The following is a 23,411-nucleotide window of genomic DNA, read 5'->3' as shown; positions in this document are numbered from 1 at the left end:
TGGCCGACACCCCAGAAGGGAGGGCCTCGGCCCCTTGCTAAGAGGGCTCTTGGCTTCATGTAAGAAAGAATTCAGGAGCAAGCCATCCAGATGAAAGGACAAGGATTTATTATGCATAGAAATAAGAAGGCAACTACTTCATAGACAAGGTAGCAGTCTCTCCTCCCAGGTGAGGAAGAGGACCTCCCCTTTGCCTCTAATAAAGGGTTTTATAAGTTTTATTTAAGTTAGCTAATGGTGTAGGGAGGGGTTTACTCTTTAACTTTGGGCTTATCATTCACACCAGGCAGTTAGTTTTTCCATATCTTAAAGTTATGGAATTACCCACAGGAAGCAATTTTAAGGATGTCCAGGCTGTGTGGCTTTTATTGCCAGAGGGAGTGGGTCTTATGGTTTTCCATGAGTCTGATCTTATGATTCTTCATGACCTACTGACTTTTAGGTTAAGGGTCAGCCTAAAACCAAAATGGTTTTGCTTTGGTAAATTTGTCTTCTAAGCTTCCCTTCCCTCCTGCCTTAAGATAACTGAGAAAAGCATCTCTTCCCAAATGATCATCTGCGAGAAGTTCTTATTCTTGCTTCCAACCTATACTGTAACCTCTCTGAACTTTGTCTAGGTATAAGAATTAACTTTCCTGATGTCCTCTACTGATTATGAAGCATGAAAAAAGCTTACTGGTTCTAGGCACAATCTGGGTTCTACCAGTTAGCAGCTGTGTGACATTAAGGCAAGTTATTTATCTCTGGGCTTTAATGATTTGGTGCATTAAAAAGGGTATTATGAAGAATTCATGAGAAAATGCATGTAAAGTGTTTACATAGCGAATAACAAGGGAGCAAGAAATCTTAGCTACTGCTGTTATTTTAAAATAATTATGGTTATGATGAACGCAATAAGGGAGAAATATAGATGCTATGTAAAAGAAACCTAATCTGATGAGGGGTTTCACAAGGGAAGCACTGTTTAAACTATTACCCTAAAATCTGGACCATGTGTCACTCATGGGGAGAAGTCACAGAGGGAAACCACCCAAAGAACAGCATGGAGGAGAACTGCAGTTCTTCAAGAGGAACCTGGAGCTCATCAGCAGGGGGCAGAGAGACACGCCATCACCACCTGAGAGGTGGCCGGGGGAAATTCAACTGGTGAGCCCCACTTCTACGTAGAGGAGTAAATACCAGGGTACAGAGAAGGGGCTGAAAGTGTGTGTTCCTCCACTGTGGATCAGGACAAGAGAGGAGGGAAACGTGTTTCTCCAATAGTCAAGATGTTAAAAACTAAGGTTTGTCAGTCCAGTACAATGGGCACCTACGAAAGTGAAAAGCGCTTGGCTGGATGCTCTATATGCTGCAAAGGGGACTCCAACTCCAGATGTTTTCATCTGTAGGAGCTGACAATCTGATGGGGAAGAGCAAGAACAGAATCCAAGCCGAAAGGATGTTCATTATTCTTATTACAGTGCAGTAGGTTGAGACATCATCAATGGATATAAATAGCACATAAAGGTGAACTGGAAATGCTATAAATGAGGCATAAAGGAAAGGAAGGAAAAGTCAGTTCAGCTCAAACAATTAAGAAAAAAGCACTGAACAATGAAGTAAGGACCAGAGTAAAAAATTAATAAGTCTGTTACCCAAGTCCCTAGCTTTTATTCCATTCTTTGAGAGCTTTTATTCTATTACTTTATTGTTATCCTATCACTGTATTCTGTTATTTTTATTATTGTTTGTATATTCTATCAGCCTCCCCAAATCTCCAATATCATTTTCCTGTATATTGTACCGAAGGACACTTCTTGGATCATTCTCTCAAAATATCATATTGTATATACAGCTACCAGCTCAGAAAGTGTTTTAAAACTGTTTAAAAATATTTCATATAAATGGAAAATAAAATATAAGGTGGGGTTTTTTAAGATTATTTATTTATTTGCCAGAGCAGGAGGAAGAGGAAGAGGGAGAAGCAGGCTCCCCGTCGAGCAGGGAGCCTGATATGGGACTAGATCCCAGGACCCTGGGATCATGACCTGAACCAAAAGCAGACACTTAACCGACTGAGGTACCCAGGCACCCCCTAAAATATAAGTATTTTTAAAGAAACAGACATACTGGAATGTAATCTAAATTAAACAATGATAAATTTTTTCCTTAAAACATTGCATATGAAAATATTAAGTTTCTTAAAAGATAACTATTCTGGTTTCATGTTAAATCTGGATGCATGATGTGCTGGTGTGTTAATTTTTTTCAGTTGCTGAACTAATAATTTTGTCCTAAGGTCTACAGTTTTTACAAGCATGGATTTTGGCAACCTATCTTCTGCCCCTTTCAGACCTATCATACCTGCTCAAGTGAGAGCTGCCTCTGGGAGACAGAACCTTGAATAGCAAGGCTATTTCAGAGAGGAGACACATTCCTTAAAATTTCTCCGCCTCTGTCTGCAAGAAATTGTCAGGCTGTTAGAATTTTCTCTTTATACAAGCAAGCATTCTGATTAGTTCTCTACACTTGTGAACAGCTCCCTGGGCCTTTCTAACAGATTTAGGTACCACCTAGGGCTGGGAAGCCCCATTAACACTTTTTTGTTTAATCTCTCCTAATTACCTGCCAAATAAATACTACTTGAAAAGGACATTTTAAATATGCCTTTAATGTTCTAAACTGTGCCTCCCAACTATTGAATAATTAGTTCCTTCATCTTCCCAGGCACCCAAAATTAATCAATCTTATTTACACAACTGTACTTCTGGCTTTTTAAGAAAGACATTACCTTTGCCGGTTTATTATCTTCAAGCACCTCTATGCAATAACAGGGCATAGAATAGCATTTACTGGTTGGAGACCCCTTATCGAGTGGTTCTCTTAAAGTTCTATTTTATGAATATGTACAAACTGAAGATAAAGACATCCCAGGGAGAGAAAGTGGTAGGCATAAGAGTCTACTGGAGGGAATAATGGAAGCACCTAATCCCAGCTCTAAATGGGAAGACATGAGAGTTAAAAGCAACGAGGCATTGTTTCCTAATTGCAATTCTAGTAAAACATCTGGGAAACCACAATGGTCAGAATCTCTTCACTGAGTAAGGTTTACTCAGGACTCTTCTATTTACAGGGTTGACATAGCAAAGGCCCATAAGAATGCAACTTTTCTCAGTTGCTTAAATCCAGTATTAGAAAACAGTGTCCACTATGTCAATCAGTAATCCTTAGAGAAGAATTTGTTGTTACTGACTTCTGAATTTAGTACCAATAGCACATTTCTATCATTATTTGATTCCTTTCTTACATAATGAACAGCAGAATGCATTGTTTTTTCATTTCCTTATGTCTACCATGAAGATTTGAATTGGTTGTCTGCATTTAACTGAATGAAACATGATTTCTCCCCTCCTCAATATTGTTTTAGCCTTATATATTTGATTTGATCTGATTCTACTAAATATATGTCTTTTAGAGTAAAAACAACATGACATGATGACCCCTAGCTCTTTTTGAACTAGGTGAGGTAAAAAAATATAAACTACCACTTCCATGGGGTTGATTGTACTATTTTCCCCAATTATCTCTACCCAAAGATTATGCATCCTTGTCCAATGCCCTGCACTTATAGTGCCCTCCTGGGGCAGAAGTGTACTTCTCTCTCCAATAGTCAAGCCTGACTTGCCATGGCCAGGGACTTACAGCAGAGGAAGTCAGGGTGCCACATCAGAGCGGAAGCCTTAAGAGTTATAACGCGGTTCGGCTCTTGCTCTTTTCCCCGTGTTCCAAACCGGTGCTATTTTTTCAGCCTGCATCTCAGAATGACACATGGAACAGAACTAAGGTGATCAGGAGCCAATAAGCATCATGTAAACTTTTGTGGTTGAGAGCCACTCACGTGTTAGGGTAGTTTGTTCCTTCAACATAACCAGGCAAAAGATGAATTCATTAAACTACATTCCAAGCAGTGTGTTCAGAAACCAAAAACGACAGTGGGTCCAAAAGGCTGAAGAGGATGACCAGGATTTTAAAACATTTATCAGTAAGAATCACATAAGGAAAATGAGCACAGTGACCCTGAAGAATGAACTGGGGGAGCATAAGGGAAGAAGGACAGTATAACTACCGCCCATACCTAAAAAGTGATCACAGGGAGAATAGGAGAAAAAAGTAAAGATTTACTCTTTTTGCTTTTAAAGGTATAACTAAGACCAACAGACAGAATTACAGAGAAAAAGAAATTCTCGTTTATCATAAGGAGGAGATTTCCACCAATTAAATCAGTCTAATAGCTAGTGAAATCAACAGTCTTGCAAAATAATATGTATCCAGGGACTGTGAGACATGAAACAAAGGTTAGTTGGCCATCACAACTTAGGGGCATTAGATAAAGAAATCCTAGTTTTATAGGAATTTATACCAGATGAACTCTCAGAACTCTTCCAGTTGCGGTTCTATAAATTCCACACAGTAACTCATGATGTTATATGTTCAGTTAGCTCTCTTGGATAAAGAAGAAAAGTTAATTTCCCTGGCAATGATCAGCCAAAAAATACTTTTTAGAATCTGTCATTTTTCTGTGTGTCATGATAATGTATATTTTTTCTTTTCCTCCCAACTCATTACTTCTTTTCCACTGTTTTTCCTAAAGAAAGTGGGGCTTCTAAGAAGCGTTTTGTCTACTTTACCCTGTTCATTAATGAAATTTAGAAATTATCTTCAAGAACACAGACCATTTTATCAGAGCCAAGAGTAATCAAACTAGGCAGCAGGACATTATCATCTCCATATAAACAGAATACAGAGATTTTTTTTACAGAGCACATTAAAATTCCTGACTAGTATAGATGACCTAATTAATTTGAGAAGATATCTCTATAACTTATTTGTCAAATGTACAGACTTACCTGTGAGATATAAAGGTTAAAATGGCATATAAAATGCTGAAATACTGACATTAAAAATTCCACATCATCTTCAAACCTAAATATTTTAAATGGCATTTCTTCATGTTATTTGCCTTCTACAATGTCATCAATGAAGGTCTTATCTGTAATAAGAACAACTCTTCCTATGGTGTGAACATTTAGCTTGTAGAACTCTTGTGTCTGAAAATGCCAGAGAATCACTATTCACTCTGCCTATCTGACAGGAAGATTGTGAAGATCAATGAAACAATGAAGCACAAAATATTGTGTAAATGTAAAATGGGTACTGTCGTCATCCTACATATACCTCCAACTCACATAGAGGATTTTTCACTACATTTCAACTAATTGGAATATTTTAGAAAAAGCAGAAGACACAAATACTAAGTAGTTAACTGAAAAAAGAAAAACTAACATTAATGTTAGTATTATTCTATTTGAACAATTATGATGAGAAAGCACTGACATATCACAATCTTAAAACCTTCCTTGTGGTGGGCACTGGCGTGTACAATGAAAACCCCAATAAAGTAACAAAGTAGACTAATTTAACTAATAATGCTTTTTTTAAAAAGGCGACTACTTACCAACAAGTCTTATTACATTCAATGTTGTATTGGTTAAGATGGGTGCATTCACTTTATTTAGACTATAATCTGACTTCTTCCTGCTTTTTAGAGTTTCTCTAGAAATGCTTAATATGGAAAAACAAAACAGAGTTGCAATTAGGGTTGTCAACTAGTAAATCAGTAAATTATTCTGATTAGCATCTATCCTTCATTCACGAATTAGTTACTGAAACTGTTACCATGTGTCAGGTGGGGATACAGCAATGATCCTCCTGTCCTTACAGAGCTTACAAGTCCAGAAGGGAAGAGAAATTCATAAGCAAAGAAATAAAGTACTATACTGTATGTCTTTGATTCTAAGACATTCATTATCAACCATTAAAAGAAGCTATGTCATTTTAAAAAGAACAGATGTTCCAGGGAGATTATATATCAAATGTACCAAGTATCCTGATTTCAGACTTATAAATATGAAAAAATACCCTCCTTAGAATCTCTAATATCTAAAGTATAAGGGAAGAGGATAGAGTCTGGGTTTGGGGACGACACCAGGTTCAAAGAAAAACTGAAGTTATATTGTAAGTACATAAAAAAAGGGGGACAATATACAATAAGTCAGAGGTAGAAGCGAGGGTACTGAGAGAAGCACAAAGAGTTCACATGGAGAATGAGTGGGCTGAGGGAAAAGTGACACGAAAAAAGGTAAGGGAAGGCCAGACCACTGAAGGCAATCAAATCTAAAGAGTATGAACCTAACCCTGAATGCAAATTTTAACCAGGAAAATGACATGAACAAATTTGTATAGAAGAAAAAAAAAATCTAAATTTGTATCCAACAGGGATTAGGAGGGGGCAAAACTGGAGACAGAAAGCCAAGGTAAGGGGGCTGAGCCAATAATCTGGCACAGAGATGATTTCTGCATAAACCTGGATGGTAGCAGTGAAATACGAGAAATTTTGATAAATTCAAGAGACACTTTGAAGTAGGAATTGATACTAATCGGTTGAATGCAGTTTGTGTTTATAGTATTCATAGTTCTTAGTGGTAAGTTACGACAGTTTAGGAGAGTAACTGTCTGCATAACCTTACCAAAAATGCAAATATATACACATATACTGGCAGACACTATTTTACATGTTCATTTAAGTTAGAGCTTTTCTTTCAGCCAAAATATACCCAAAACATCCAATGAAGAACTCCAACAAAACAGTTCTGTTCTGTTCAAAATGGACCGTAGATGGATTTAAACATCACACATACATGAAAACCAATGGAAACAATTTTTCCCAATTCAAATATCTACAATCACATGAGTTGCTCATTTTTGAGGAGGGAGATTATATCAATCAGGGTTTCAAATTAAATAGGTACTAACTAGGTACTTTGGGAGTAAAAGGTAGGGTAAAATGTACTTAAATCTCTCATTAAAAATTAAGTATATTTGTGGTCACTAAATGTCTAATACTTAGTGATGAAATTAACTCACTTGCATATAAGAATCAGGGCCATTTAACAGGGAGAAGGTGACAAAAAATTCTTACATAATAATCATAGTTTTTGAAGAGGACAATTTATCACAGAAACAAAACAACGGAAGGAACCTTAACAGAAGGCCCAAAGAGTAAATGTAATTGGCCTTGGAAAGATGAGTGGAGACTTTCTGTATTTACTAGATTGAGGCAGGAATTCCACATAGAAAACAAGTAACTACTTTCTTCCTTGAGGTTTTCTAACCTATGCGAAGCAGGAATTGCCTCCAAAGGCAGTGTTGGTTTTATAAATCCCAAGTTTGTTTTTATGCAAAAACCACTGCTCTCTAAATTAAGAGCTCTTTGATTATGCCCAATATCAAAAAACTACATTTTCAACCTTTCAGGAATCATTTTAAAACATACTGACTCCTGTCACATGACATCAAAAGCTACAGAAATATTTAATTTTTGTTTTTTTCCTAGCCTTTAAAGGAAATCCTTTATTTAAATGCATAATATAAAATACGAAATACCATACAATCTAAGAACAATTACCTTTTCACAGGTGCATCACCTGTTTGCTCATCCACATAATCTCGTTTCAGTTCCTCAGGAACGTCACTGTCACTGTCATACTCCTGATAGGCACTTTTTTCTTGTTCATCAGATTCATACTGAAGAAAACACAGTATATTCAGCAATGAGTATGAACAGCCAACCTCTCTTGGAGTCTTTCAACACAATAAGAGCATACAATTTTTAAGAAACAGTTTAGGAAAGAAAGTTCTTAATAACTCATCTCTAATTTTGCCATCAAGAATATTAACTATCCATTTTCTTCTTCTTCATCCATCTTAACCAGCTCAAAAGAAAAAAAGGAAAATAAAATACAAACATTTTATGCCTACAGAAGCTTCTAAATGTCTCCCCCAAAAATCAAATCACCGTGTAAAGAAAACAAACAAACAAACAAACATTGTGCTGGGCCTTTCGGAGATGAAAAGAGTGTACATTTGACCAAAAAAACACCACCAACAACAAAAAACTCTTCTCTTCCTCCAAGTGGTTTCATCATACTTACTTCCATTTTGCTAATTCATTGTAAAGAGGCTGACTATACAATTCTGGTACCGTGGAAATGTTAATTCAGTGTAATAAACTCTTAAAACACACATGCCAATGTCCTAATTCATTATGATGAGATTTAATTCCAAGGAAGACTTAGAAAATTATACTGAGCACTGAGGGACTATTGAGAGCAAGGATGAAAATGGCATATTTCCTCTTGAGAGGAAGATTGCCTTCCTAACTCTGTCATCATCTTTATGGCAACATGGCCCCATGCCAGGGGACAGTGGAGTCCATGCACAGGAAAGAAAGCAGCAGCAGCATTATCGCTTAATATTATAAATTAATATGATTAAATCATGGCTAAGTGTTTTGCTAATGTTAAGTGCTAAGTGCTTTCATAAATTTTCTCACTGAATCTTCAGAACAATTCTATAACAAAGTTTTATCCCATATGCCAGTTGAAGAGCCATGTCATGAAGACAACATGAAAAGAAGTTAGTCTCCTAATTCAAAAACCATTTTTTGAGAGTTTAAAGCAGTGTGACAGGTCATAGTTAGATGTGGACCCTGACTCTCAAGGACTTATGCAGTACCTGGAAAGATTAGATCACACATTAATAACTGCAAATGAGCATTCCAGGCATTCTCATTCACTTGTACACACTGTGATCTTGATAACATTCAGAAACGGGATCCACACAAACCAAGCTCTCCTGGTTTTTAACAAAGAGCTTCATAATTCCACAGTACAAGAGATCCTTATTCTTGAGGATTCTGTATTTGCAAATTTCCATACTTGCTAAATATTATTTGTAACCCCAACATTAATATTTCATGACACTTTCACAGTCAATCATGGATATGTACAGAGTATGGAGCAACTTTTGAGCTTTCTAACATGCACATTCCTAGCTGAGTGCAAACAAGGTGACGCTCTACCTTCTTGCTTCAGCTTTCCTACTTAAATATCCTTGTCATAGTCTAGTGTCACATTTAAAAAAATATTTGTACTTTTTGCTGGTGGTTTCCCTGTTTAGAAAGGCCCCCAAGTGCAGGACTAAAGTTCTATCTAGTGTTCCTAAGTGCAAGACTGTAATATGTCTTATGGCAAAAATACATGTGTTAGATAAGCTTCATTCAGGCTAGAATTCTAATGCTGTTGGCTGTGAGTTCAATGTTCAATACTATATATTAACTTAGATGTCTTCAAGCAAAAACACACATAAAACAAGGTTATACACTGATCAGTTGATGAAAATGTTGTGATCAAAGGCTCATAGGAACCTAATCCTGTATTTCACTTAGGAACAATGGTTCTGCATTTGCTAATTCAGTGTTCAAAGGGACTTTATAGAACACAACTGGCACGAATAATGAGAATCGAATGCTATGAGATTTAAATTAGCAAATTACCAGTACAGAGGGATATATTATTTCAAAAATATTGAAAAGACTTTAAATTCCTTGCAGTTTAGTCTACTTTACAGAGGCAAAGTGTCACTAAGAATCACTAAATTATAATTGTAAATATGGCTTACTATGAAATAATTTCTACTTCATGATAAAATATGACGATATACTTTCGTGACAATTTTTTTAAATTATATCTTGACCAAGCAAAAAAGAAAATGCCAAAACTAAAATACATACACAAATTCAACAGATTTTCATCAAATCTGAACAGTTTTCACTTCAGCTTCATCAAATCTAAAATAAAATCATACAGGGTCCCCTGGAAATCATGAAGATCAGAAGGACCTATCCAAATTAAATATTGTAAAAACACGAATAACTGTGAAGTAAACGTTCACTCATTGTAAATATAAGAAAACTGAGGGTCACAGAGTTAAAATAAGTTGCCAAGGGCCACAGAGTTAATAAAGGTGATTCATTCAACTGCCTCCAAATCCTTTCCATTAACTCACACAACCTGTGGTTTATACTATGTTTTTTGAGCTGCTCAAAGTGTTAAAACATTGTACTTCTAAATCCTAAAAATATCCCTCCTGGGTAACCAGGCAAGACGTTACTCTCTCTCAGATAAAGGGGCATGGAACAAAATGATTTGGATGCCTAAGAGTGGAGTTGAGAACTAAGTGCAGATGATCTATTCCCTCATCCATCTATCCAACAAATCACAGAAATATGCACTGAAGAAACTATATTCCTACTCAATTTAGTAATCTAGTTAAGAACATAGACCAATCTAATAAGAGAACAAAGTAAAGGCAAAACGTATTTTTCAAAAGGACATTTTCAACAAAGCATGCTGTAAAGCCATTACTGTGCAAGTGGTATCACAGGTATATAAGCATACAGGTAGGAAGGTGGGTAGTAAATGGATAAATAAATCTAGCTAATTACCTTTCTCACTGGGTAGAACACTTTTCAATAAGAAAATCTCACTTACGTTCCACAATAGAATACTACATACCCCATTAGAAGCCAGGACATCTTCTGTTTCTTCGTCTTTGTGGTTAGCCTGGATTTCAAATGGATTCCCATCACTACAGTACTGCTCAAACAAGGTCACTGTTTTTGAGGATGTTGAAGCTGGTTGCTTACTAGGTGAAACTGATGGGGAACGAGACTGTTCCATGAATTTAAATTCCTAGACATTAAAAAAAAAGGAGCGAGATACCTTTTAGCAACAACAATAAAATTCAAGTACATAGCATTCCATCAATATAAATGTAGAGTTAGTGAAAAAGAAAAATTAATCCTGACTCTTCAGGTCATTCACTTTTAAATCTTGGTAGTTGTCTGAAAGCACAAACTTGAAAATATGTGCTCAAAGGTTTCCCTAAAAACAACCCAGGTGCTGATATCACTTTGAAAATTATTATCTGCATCAAGCTACTTTTGGCTTAGTTTACAGAAAATTTTTGAAAATAACTTAAATATGAATAATCTAAAATTTTTAGCATAGAATCAAAGACCCACCAGAATATGGTTTTAGGCAATAAAAAGGCCACAATAAAAATTAATCATTGTTAATAATAATTAATTATATGTTTGTACCATTTAAGGTACTCTGTAAAAACACATCAAATCTTTCCTTGTTATATTGATGTCTATCAACCTTCATTTATTTTTCTTCATACACCTAGAAGTAGACAACACAAACACACATGCTGAGGTCAGATGATATGTCTTCTAGACCTAAAGCCTGCCATTAATCCATTAATTTCCATATAATGTTGGGAATGTCACCTGGCTTCTCTGTGCCTCAATTTCTTCATCAATTAAAGGAGATAGTCAACCTCTAGTACAAGAACCACAATGCTAAAACCAAAGAGCTGTTCCCAGATGAGGAAGCCAAGGTAGTCCAGAGGGATTCTGTGCCAAGTTCAAGATCACACTGCTCATTAGTGGAAGAGATGGAATAATCTCTAAAGTTCCTTTGAGGGGCGCCTGGGTGGCTCAGTTAATCGTCTGCCTTCAGCTAAGGTCATGATCTCAGGGTTCTGGGATGGAGCCCCATCGTGAGGAGCCTGCTTCTCTTTCTCCCTCTGCCTGCAGCTCCCCCCTGCTTGTACTCTGTCAAATAAATAAAATCTTTAAAAATAAATAAATAAAGTTCCTTTGAATTACAAAACTCTTGATGATTTTTCACAAAAATTTGGTACACATTTTTCTTACACCTTTTAATCTTTTTAATATTAATCTCAAATTTAAAATCTTTCACAGTCAAAGATAATCTTAAAAATTACACACATTTGTTAAGTTCCAAATGATGTGTTTATTTTTAAATTGCAGCTACACATTAAATCACATCCATCATAATGCTCAAAAATGATGCCATTATTTTTATGATTCTAAACAAGGGGTGACTATAAGTTAATGATTTTTTTAAACCGAATCTACAAGAATACATGTGTCAAGAGAACGCTGTCTCAGTTGTGAATAGCTTTCAATACTTTTTAAAATTGTTGTTAGAACACTTAACATGGGATTTACCCTTTAAAAAAAAAAAAAAGATTTTATTTTTAAGTAATCTCCACATCCAACATGGGGCTGGAACCCACCACCCCGAGATCAAGAGTTGCATACTCCAATGACTGAACCAGCCAGGCGCCCTGGGGTCTACTCTCTTAAAAAAATGTTAAGTGCATAATATGGTATTGCTAACTATAGAAGAAATCTTGTACAGTAGATCTTTCTCTACCTTACATAACTAGAAATTCAAGGTAACTACTTTACAGGAGATAATGCTCACTTAGATGGAAATATTTCAAATGTACCTTGTAAAAAATTGTTTGATAGTTATACCAAGTATATGGGCTCATACGTAATTTGATGGTTAAATAAAAATTCAAATAAAATTATTATAGGGATTCTAAAATCAATGTTAGAACTCTAAATAATGTTAAGGAATCATCTTACCTAAGAATTCTAAAATAATGTTGGGGTGCCTACGTGGTGCAACTGGTTGAACATCCAACTCTTGGTTTCAGCTCAGGTTGTGATCTTGGGGTTGTGAGACTGAGCCCTGGGTCAGGGCCCAAGCTTAGTGTGGAGTGTGCTTGAGTTTCTCTCCCCTTCTCCCTCTGCCTCTCCACCGCCCCCCCCCCCAGGCCCCGTGCACGCTAGAGCTCCCTCTCTCTAAAATAAATAAATAAATCTTTAAAAAAAAGAATTCTAAAACAATGTTAAAATCAATGTTAATTTTGCTGTCTCTAAAGCATTTATTAATCAACATGTTTCAACATTAGGAAAGGAATATAATAGAACTGGATAAGTAAGCTACTATACAATATAAGCATAAAGACTATCTCTATTAAAAACTTTTAACCATGTATTCTTTACATTTATCTAGAATAAGAAAATTGCTTCTAGAAAGCTATTCCTTCCAAAGGCAAAATCTGAACATACTGGACCTTCTATATAGGGACCTAAGTTTATACATTGTGTTTTGACATTTGGTATTTGTAGGACACCATCTATCACACAAGGAGTGTTTATCTACAATGTGTTTCAACCAAGGGAAAATGAATCAGTTAATATTTTCACAAATTATATATTCTATTAGGATTCAAGGAATCAGTTAACTAATAAAAGTTAAAGAGTATTTTTTGTTAAAGTACCTCTTTTATTTCTGAGGCACTGTCTCACTACAGGCACATTTATGAGTTGCAACATAAAGTAAGAGCCTACTAGTTCCTTTGAGAAATGACAAACAACAAGAAATCACAAGCATTCTGTGACTATAAGCTTTTTCATTAAAGACCATCAAAATACAACTGATCAATTTTCTGCAAAATTTAAATAAAGCAGTAGATCTCTTTCTGAAATCAAAAGAAAAAGATTAGGCAAAAGAGTTTTCCTGAAGTATATAAACTGAATTTGTAAAAAGAGACAGATTTTGACATCCATAAAAGGATCACTCTTATAAAAGAGACTGGCTATTACTCAGTTTTAAGCAAGGAAGGAAAGGTGCTATTCTTTAATTTAATGATTTTATAAATGATTTTTTAATATCTGGATTTTTTTTTAAAGACAACTAAATAAAAGACAGAGTCATTTGTTCCTAACACTTACATGAAGTTGCAAGATGCTGAAATTTGACTTCACAGGACAAAGCTCCCAGGTCTCATTCTCTAGAAACATTCTCAGTTCATCAAGCCGTGTTCTTAAAAAAAGGAAACAAACACTCCAAAAAGTTAGAGGAAAAGTACACTGCACACAAGAATTAAGAAAATAAAATACATTATAGAATTATCATCATAATCATAATCAACTTTGAGAATCCATTCAAACCAACACAACAAACACATTTACTTTTACTTGTTAATATTTTATCATCTTTAAGAGAAAAAACTCTCAAATATTTACTAAACTCACAATATCTCTACTATATTACAAAAATAATGAATGTACAGGAAATGATATTTTTATTAAGGGATGAAACTAAAAGCTACTCCCCAACTCACGTACTTAAAATATCCCTAGCTAATCATATATCAATGCCAAAAAACAGATAAATAATTTACAACGTTTATGAGATCATTAATACTAATAAATGCTTTATGCTAAATAGCAAAGATCGTAATCATACTTACTAAGCCACAAGATCAAGATAATTATCACTCTCCAAATATATTTAGCTCAGGGTCTATCTCTACACAGCACTTACAAATTAAATTACCAAGTACGGCACTTACATAGCCAGCATTGCACTAACCACTTACATCACATTGATACCTTCTTTTTTTTTTAATGCTATTGTGGTTTACTGTCTATCCTGAATAATCAGTACATTATGTAGGCAGTTCTAGAAAAGTAACTACTTCCTTCCAGTTGACCCAGAAAACAAAAGGCCAGTACCTGCCCTACTTTTCCCCTTCTTGCAACAGCTTCATTGTTATTACTAACCTGCTAAAAACAAAATCTAGATTTTTTTTAAATTCACATTTCTAAAGAGGCAATAAATGGGTAAATTTGTAAGAAGCAAAAGCCGCACCAAATATTAGAATTAACAGAAGGGGACTTTAAGATAACTATTATAATTAAGTTAAATAAAATAGAGAAAAAAGATGTACAAATAGAAAGGAGAAGTTCAAAGAATTGCAATAATAAAAACAAACAAAAACAGAATCAGACATTCTGTAACTGAAAAATACAACTACCTCAAATCTAAAAATTGGTTAAACAGAAGACAGGATTAATGAACTCAAGACAGATCAATAGAAATCATCCAAACTGAAGCACGAATTGAAAACAAAAATGGAAACGACAGAAAAGCTCATAAAAGATACATGAGACAAAGTGAAAACATCTAGTATTCACACAACTAAATGGAGAAGACAGAATGAATGGAAGCAGTTTTGAAGAGGTAATGGCAGAGATTATCCTAAAAGTGATTATGTCCAGATCTCACATCATATACAAAAATTAACTAAAATGGACCACAGACCTAATGTAAGAACTAAAACTGTAAAAGTTTACAACTCTTACAATTCAGCAATAGAAAGACAAACAACCCAACTGAAAAATGGGCAAAGGCTTTAAATAGACATTTTTTGCAAAGATATACAAATGACCAATAAGCATATAAAAAGATGCTGAATATCATTAGTCATTAGGGAAATATAAGTCAAAAACATAATGAGACATCACTTCAGACCTACTAGGATAGCTATAATCAGAGACAGACAATTAACAGGTGGCAGTAAGGATTTGGAGAAATTAGAGTCCTTATATAATGCTGATGGAAATGTAAAATGACAGAAACACTTTGGAAAACAGTTTGGTAGTTCCTCAAATTGTTAAACGTAGAGTTACCAGCAATTCCACTTTATATTGGTTTCCTGTGGCTGCTGTAGCAAACCCCCAGGAACAGTGACTTAAAACAACAGAAATTTATTCTCTTATAGTTCTGGAGGCCAGAGTCTGAAACCAGCATCACTAGGTTGAAATCAAGGTGCCAGCAGGGCTACAGTCTCTCCAGAAGCTCTGCACATCATCTACCAATCTGTCCCTTGCCTCTTTCAGCTTATGGCAGTTACGACGATTCTGTGGCTTGTGGCCTCAGCACTCCAATCTCTGTCAGTCTTCACAATATTTTCTCCCATGTATCTGTGTCAAATCCCCCTGTGTGTGTCAAAGCTCTCGATAAGAACCGGGGATGTACTGTATGGTGACTAACACAATATAATAAAAAAACATTTAAAAAAAATTAACAAAAAAAACCACTAATCCCCCCCCCCCAAAAAAAAAGCTCTCAATAAGAAAACTCCATGTGCCATTATTGGCTTTTAAGATGGAAATGGTTACGCACAAGGACTGAAGAGCAGCTTCCAGAAGTGAGAATGTTCCCTAGCTGACAGTCACCATGAAAATAGGGATCTCGGTCCTAAAACCACAAGAAACTGAATTCTGCCAACATCCTGAATGTGCTCAGATGTGGATTCTTCCTCAAAGCCTTCAGATCAGAGCCCAGCCCTGTTGATCCTTTGATTTTGGCCCTGTGAAACACCGAAAAGCTCAGCACCTAAACAAGCTGATCCAGACCTCTGACCTCAGAACTGTGACATAAATAAATGGATGTTGTTTTAAGCTGTTAAGCTCATGTCAATTCATTATATAATAATATAAAACTATTACAGTGAAAAAAGGAACCAAATCACAGACAAAAGCTGCTAAGCGAACCCTCTGCATAAAGAGTATACAGGAAACAAGATAGAAAGTAAAAGTGTATGATAAAAACATATAAAAACACTACAAGGGTAAGAAAAGATAAATGCAGTTACAAAGTTAGTTCTTGCACTATTCTGGAAGTATGCTAACCTACAGTTGACTGTAACAGAACAGGAGTGTATATTGAAAAGACAGTAACCACTACAAGACTCTGTTTTTTAAAAAGCTAGCTGAGAAACAAAATAGCATTAAAATAAAAAATATGCATCATCAATCCAAAAGACAGGAAGACAAAATATAAATGGAAAAAGAATAACACTCTTAGATATAAAACAGCAATATGATGGATTTAAACCCAACTATACCAATAAATACGTGAAATGGGAAAAAAAACAGTTCAAACAATATACAAAAATTACCAGACTGGATTTAAAAACAACAACAACAAAACAAAACAAGATTATCTATATGCTGTTTACAAGAGACACACTTTAAATATAAGGCCATAATTAGACTGAAAGTAAAAATTACACACAAGCATGATTTCTGACAATTATGAAATAGGGTGGAATTTTTTTATCAAAATTTTTTCTTCATCTACTATGATGATTCTTATGGGATTTTTCCTATATTCTGTTAATTAGTAAACTAAATTAACTTTAAATATTTAGCCAGGGGCGCCTGGGTGGCACAGCGGTTAAGCGTCTGCCTTCGGCTCAGGGCGTGATCCCGGTGTTATGGGATCGAGCCCCATGTCAGGCTCCTACGCTATGAGCCTGCTTCTTCCTCTCCCACTCCCCCTGCTTGGGTTCCCTCTCTCGCTGGCTGTCTCTATCTCTGTTGAATAAATAAACAGAATCTTTAAAAAAAAAAAAATATTTAGCCAAACTTGTACTCCTATAACATTACCTGTTTGTGACGTCATTATCCTTTTTAGATAGCACTGTGATTTGCTAATATTTGTATAGAAAATTTACATCTATGTTTTTATGAGATACTCCCCTATAATTTTTCTTTTTTGTAATGTCCTTGCTATGTTTTGGTATCAGTGTTATGCTGCCTTCATAAAATAAGTTATGAAGAATTCCCTCTTTGTCTACTCTCTGAAAGAGTTGGTGTTGATATTTCTTCCTTAAATGTTACCAGGGGAGGCAGCAGGCCTAGAGATGGAAATGTTTTTTTAAAAAGTACAGATTCAATTTCTTTGAAGACACATGTCTACCAGATATTCTCAATTTCATTTTGTCTGCTTATTAAGTTTGGTTTTATAAGAAATTTGTTCAATTCATCTACATTGTCAATTTTATCAGCATAAAGGTGTTCCTATCATTTTATTATGTATCTATATCACTACACATTCACTGTATTCTTTTTTTAAATTGAAGTATAGTTGACACACTATCACATTTTTAATGTCTAGGATCTATAGATCAACTTCTGATATTGTTTTTTTGGTTGTTTGTTTGTTTTGCTCAGCCTTGCTAGTAGTTTTATAGAATTCTATTATACATTTGCCTTCTATTTCATTAATTTCTGCTCTGTAATTTTCCTCCCTCTGTTTCCTTTTGTTTAATTTGCTGTCATTTTTGTTCTTGAAATGGAAGGTTAGGGCACTGATTTTCAAACTTTCTTCTTTTCCAAAAAATGCACTTACAGCTAAAAATTTTCCCCTCTGCTTTGAATCCCATAATTTTGATGCCATGGTTTTATTATTATTCATTTAAAAAGATTTTCTAATTCCCAATATGATTTCTTCTTTGACCACTGGAAATAGATCGTTTAATTTCCAAACACTGGGGCATTTTCATGTTATCTCTGTTATTTATTTCTAGTTTAATTTCACTGTGGTCAGAGAATGTAAGCTCTATGACTTCAATCCTTTGACATTTTTAAAGAACTTGCTTTATGGCACAGTGGATGATCAATTTTGATAAACTTCCTGTGTGCTCTTGAAAAAATATGTACTCTGCAACTGTTGTGTCTCTCACACACGCACAGACACACACACACACGCACATACAAAAGCAGCAAATATTATTAAATATGTTAGTCGAACACATGTCCTCAGTTATTTTTTTCTGCTTCCTTTATCAATCACTAAAAGTGGCATACAAAAAAATCTATCATTATAGAACTGTCTCTTCCTCCTTTTAATCTGAATATTTTGCTTTATATGTTTTGGAGTTATGTCAGTACAGGCATACAAATTTAGGATTGTTATATCTTCCTAGTGAACACTGTCATATCATTATGAAAGTATTCTCTTTATTTTTAGCAATACTTCTTGACTTAAAGTATACTTTGTCTCTTAGGAATGTCTTTACTCTGACGTGCAGTATCTATAAAAGCCCACCACAGATATCATACCTAATGACAAAGCACTGCACAATAAAGGCCTCCCCTTGTCACCAGTTCTATTCAAAATTGTACCAGAGGTCCTAACCAGTAAGTACAAAGATTAGAAATGAATATATAAAACCATCATTATTCACAAATGGTATAACTGTATACAAAGAAAATTCAAAAGAATCTCCCAACTATTAGGTTTAATAAAATGCTTTAACCACCAGATCACAGGAATTTCAAGTCAACATACTAAATCAACTTAAATAGGCATATATCTGTATGTGTATACAGGTATGTGTATGTGCAAGAAACATCTGGAAACTTTAAATAAAAAGCAAAACAATTCAGAATGGCATAAAAAATATTTACACAGTACTAAAAACAGGTAAGACTAATCAATAGTGATAGAAGCCAAAATAGCAGTTATCTCTAAGGATGGTTTTGAATGAGAAAGGACACAACAGATCCTTCCAGGGTAGTGGAAAAATTCTGTATCTTAACCTGGGTGGTTTATGTGGTACACATATATGTAAAAATTTATGGAATTGTACATTAAGATGTGTGTACTTTTTATATTACACTTTAATATATTTTTTCAAAAGAAAAAAAATCTTAATAATCTTCTCATTCCCCTAACTAAATTGTCTGCAATAAAGGCAGGCTTGTTTTAAAAATACGGCCACAGAGGGCCTTAGGCAACATTGATCCACTAGTGAAGGGTCACAAGGTCACGACTAGTAGACAGCAGAGGGGCCCTGATTTCCAAATCCTGTTATTTTCATTGCACCACTGTTGAAAAACATAGTCAAAGGCAAAAATCGACTTATTTTGTGACTGTGAATGACAAATTTGTTAATATTATCCAAATTGATTCATTAAAGCCACGGAAAACTTCCTTTACATCTCTTTGCCCAAGAACATTTTTACACAAATTGGAAGATTTGCATTTTACTTTTTTCTTCTATTTGACTCTATTAATACACATAAAGAACAATAGTTACGACGAAAAAGCAGTGAGTACATAAACTACAAACTGCAATCAGATGCTGAATAACAAAAATGAATGCTGACATATTATGTGAAAAGCAATCCTAGTTTTACTATTTAAGCAGTTCAGGTGCCCCCTATATCTTTAAGAAACAAGACACAAATAGGCTACAAAGAAGCTCCTGTGGTGTACAAAGAATAGGTACAATTAAAATAAAATTTAAAAGATTTTAAAGGGCAAATATAGTAAAGAAGACAATAACCAATCTAAGAGGCATCTCAAATATGCTGACCTACTAATTAAAGGGAAAAAAAATCCACAAATTGGAACTGTGTGAAATCTAGATCTTTTAATTAACCTGATAAAAGACTTGATGCAATAAAAGGCAGGTTCTAAAAACAAATGATAAAATCAAACACTTCAAGGAAGGTAAAGATTCCACTACAAGCCTGTCACATTTAAAGAGAAGGAACTTGATGCTCAGAGAAATAAGAAAACCAAATAACAGAGGTGGTAAAGCTAGTAAGTAGTACAGAGGTAGGAACCCAAGGCCACTGATACCACCACACCGGCCCAAACACTTCATCAGCAGGAAGAAAAGTGGAAATCAATAACAACAGTATAAACTAAAAGGAGTTTAAGAGTGGTACTATTATCATATATTATGGCAGAGGAAGTTAGTCTGACATCAGATAGATACCATAAGACTTTGTTCTCATTTTAACTCCAAAATTTAAGCCCTATTGTATAGTTGAGAGATGTAAACATTTTTACTTTTAAATAATCTAAAATATTATTTTTAAAAATATAAAAAAACATTAAAGATAATTTATTGGTACCATTATCACCAAATCCAAGAACATTTGTTTTCTAAAAATATTTCTCCTATTTTCCCAAGGAATATAGCAAAAAGAGTTGTGACAATTATCTCCTATCCCACGCACATTATCTCATACAACATGATCTTACCGCTCCCCCCATCAAATTTTCCTCCTCTTGAATCTGGGTAGCTTCATGACATTCTTGTATTCAATGGAATATGGTGGAAGGACTGCATGACTTCTAAACCTACATCAGAAAAGGCTGGGTCTTTCGGAAAACTAGTGCTGTGGGAAGCCAGGTACCAATAAGAGAAGTCCAACCACCCTGAGATCATCATAGTGGAAAGACCACATGCAGGCACTCTGGCTAACAAATTCAGCTGTGTACCTCCTTCTAGCCATCTCCACCAAGGTGCGAGCAAAGCCATCCTGGATCCTCTAGACAAACCCTACCATTAGCTGAGTACTACTCAGTCACTTTAGCCAATCCTCTAAGGAGCAGAAGATTTATTCAGTTCATCTCTTCCTAAATTCCCAATTACATGAAATAGTGATAAAATGATGGTTTTAAACCCTTAAGTTTCAGGATAATTTGTTACACAACAATAGAAGTTAAAACGTAAGTTGGATATTTATAAATTTACACCCTTACATTTGTTATATTATTTCCTTAAAAAAATATCTCAGATCTATCATAAAAAAACTAAAACTACTGATCACTTATTTACTGCCCTCTCTGAAACCTTAACCAAAAGCATGTACTTAGCAGAGAATTTATGGGGGGAGAAAAAGCAAGTGACTTCTAGAAGATATAAGGCCCAGTACTCAAAAAAACAAAAAAGATTAAATCACTTGGTCCAGACAGAAAACAAAGAGAAGTATATACATAATGAACTTGATCCTAGAAACACACATTTTTAAACTTGATGTTAGAGACACCCATTTAAACACACATTTCCCACTCAGGCAATGGGAAAGTTTTTTCTCCCTAAAAGGACAGGGGGACCTCTCCTCTCTTTTAACACCAGTCGCGTACCTTTAGGATCCTCGAAAATATTTTATAAGATTTGATCATTATAGTAATTACAAGTTAAAGTACACTTGTTAAATAGAATTTCTGGCAATTACATATTCTACATAATTTCTATGTCATTGCTGTTTAAATCATATAATTTGTGCTTTTGGGTCTTCTGCAACATCTGGCAGAAGAATGATAGCATTGGATGTATACAAATTCAGCGCTGAACATAAAGGAATTTGGCGGAATCAAACCTGTATTTTTGTAAGATAAGAATTCACATTGATAGAGACTGTGTTCCCTCACAGTCTCATGTAATTTTGTCCTAGAAAAAGATAATGGCATACAGACTTTCATACAACTAACACAAGCAACATGAGTACACTTTATATAAATAAATGTTCCACCCAAAGAGTAAAATGCTTCTATTTCCACCTTTTAACTATGCTGCTATCTTTAAACCCATAGCCTAAGTGGACTCTAAGTTACAAAAATTTGGTCTAAACATTTCTTGACTCTCAGCAGCTCTATTTGGCAGTACAGCATCATGAAACAAATTATAAGCATATTTTAACACTTTTATTAACAAAATTAAAACCCATTTGATCTATATTTCATACTGCTTTTAAATATTTATGTAGTATGACTTGGTGAAGAAGATATTAAATTGGAATTTAATAGATTTAGATTCATCCCCAGCTAACATAATGACTTTCATCAATTCACTATTATGCACACTGGCATCATTTCTAAACCACCTGTTAAGTTTATCTTGCTTTATAAAGAAAAAGATTTATTTCAGAACACATTAATGGTTGGCACTAACTTTACCAAATGATTTTTATTGTAATTTTCCAAATGGCAGCTGTTGGCGAGATAGTGACCATAGCCAGTATATAAGCTGGACTCATTCTGATACTGGGGATAGAGAATACTTTTAGAAAAGTTAAATCTTCACTTTTTAACCTATTCCAATATACAACACAGCAACAAAAAGGCAAGATCTACAGGCAACACTCATGGAGCCCTTTTCGTCTAGCCACCCCATTTCACAGCTGACAGAACCACCAGCCAGAGAGTTAAATGATTTGTCCTGTGTCTGAGAGCTGGCAAGCACCAAAAGCGGAATAAGAACCCAAGCCTACGATCTCCCAGTCCAGCTCTCCTTCTAAAAGTACTGTACAGTCTCTTCAATGGGAAACAAATTTCACACATATTTCTAAGAGAAGTCCATTAAAACGTTGAGTGTTTCGGAAACATTTAATAATTCATTTCTATAGTCTCTAATTTCATCAAGGTAAACTTTGGTGAGGAATCTCCACCATGGTCATAGTCTAGAAATGCTCAGACCTGGCTGCCATAGATGACAGACACCTTTTGATAATAAGTAAAGTAGAACATAGAATGGGTTGTTTTTTTTTTCATCACACACGTTATGCAGTCACTAGGAACACCACAAGGTTTCCCAGTTGTCTTACTGACTAAAAGTAATCTTTGGGAAATGGACATCTGTCATGCTTTCATTCTGACAGGTAAGTGAGGCTTCTGCCTCCTTCATAGTTCCTTATCCTTTCCCATTTATGATTTAAAAACTCCTCCTTTTGTACAGCAATGTGTACGAGCCAGGCCATCTGTTTCAGCAGGGCTTAAGCTTTAACAGGAAAAAAAATATACAAATAAAGGCAGCGTTAGGGTTTCATGCTATCCCCTTACCACTGTTTTCCTGAGGTTTAATCAATTAAGAAAAAAAATGTTTTAATCTTCTAGACATTCTTTTCAATTCAACTACAAAACTCAAAGGCTCTGCTTTGGTACAGGAACAATTTAAATCTCTTTCAAAACATATTTAATAGTTCACAATAACAAAGAACACTTGTACTTAAATATATTTAATAAATTAATCATTGGTTTGATGTCTAGTAATCTCTCTAATCTCTCTTATGACATGGCACCTATCACTGTGACCAGGTACTGACTCTGAACAAGAAGGAAAAGCAGAATTGAACATAATAGAATAAATAAATAAATAAAAATAAAAATCACTGAGAAAGAAAGAAATTAATAAAATAAAATCTTAAA

General features: G+C 34.9%; 1 protein-coding gene across 2 annotated transcripts in view; it reads right to left on the bottom strand.

The window, feature by feature from the left end:
• VPS50 (VPS50 subunit of EARP/GARPII complex) overlaps nucleotides 1–23,411 on the bottom strand; it is a 131,077-nt gene that overhangs the window by 40,712 nt on the left and 66,954 nt on the right. For both annotated transcript variants that reach the window (XM_034667735.1, XM_002918239.4), the window contains exons 17-20: nucleotides 13,562–13,652; nucleotides 10,455–10,631; nucleotides 7,505–7,623; nucleotides 5,495–5,601 (exon numbers count right to left, since the gene is read on the bottom strand). In XM_034667735.1, the coding sequence (XP_034523626.1) occupies nucleotides 5,495–5,601; nucleotides 7,505–7,623; nucleotides 10,455–10,631; nucleotides 13,562–13,652 (494 nt within the window). The remainder of the gene's footprint in view (nucleotides 1–5,494; nucleotides 5,602–7,504; nucleotides 7,624–10,454; nucleotides 10,632–13,561; nucleotides 13,653–23,411) is intronic.

Source organism: Ailuropoda melanoleuca, chromosome 1 (genome assembly GCF_002007445.2).
Source record: "Ailuropoda melanoleuca isolate Jingjing chromosome 1, ASM200744v2, whole genome shotgun sequence".
Taxonomy (NCBI): domain Eukaryota; kingdom Metazoa; phylum Chordata; class Mammalia; order Carnivora; family Ursidae; genus Ailuropoda; species Ailuropoda melanoleuca.
The sequence above is the reverse complement of the archived record's forward strand: the minus strand, read 5'-3'. Positions and strand labels throughout refer to the sequence as shown.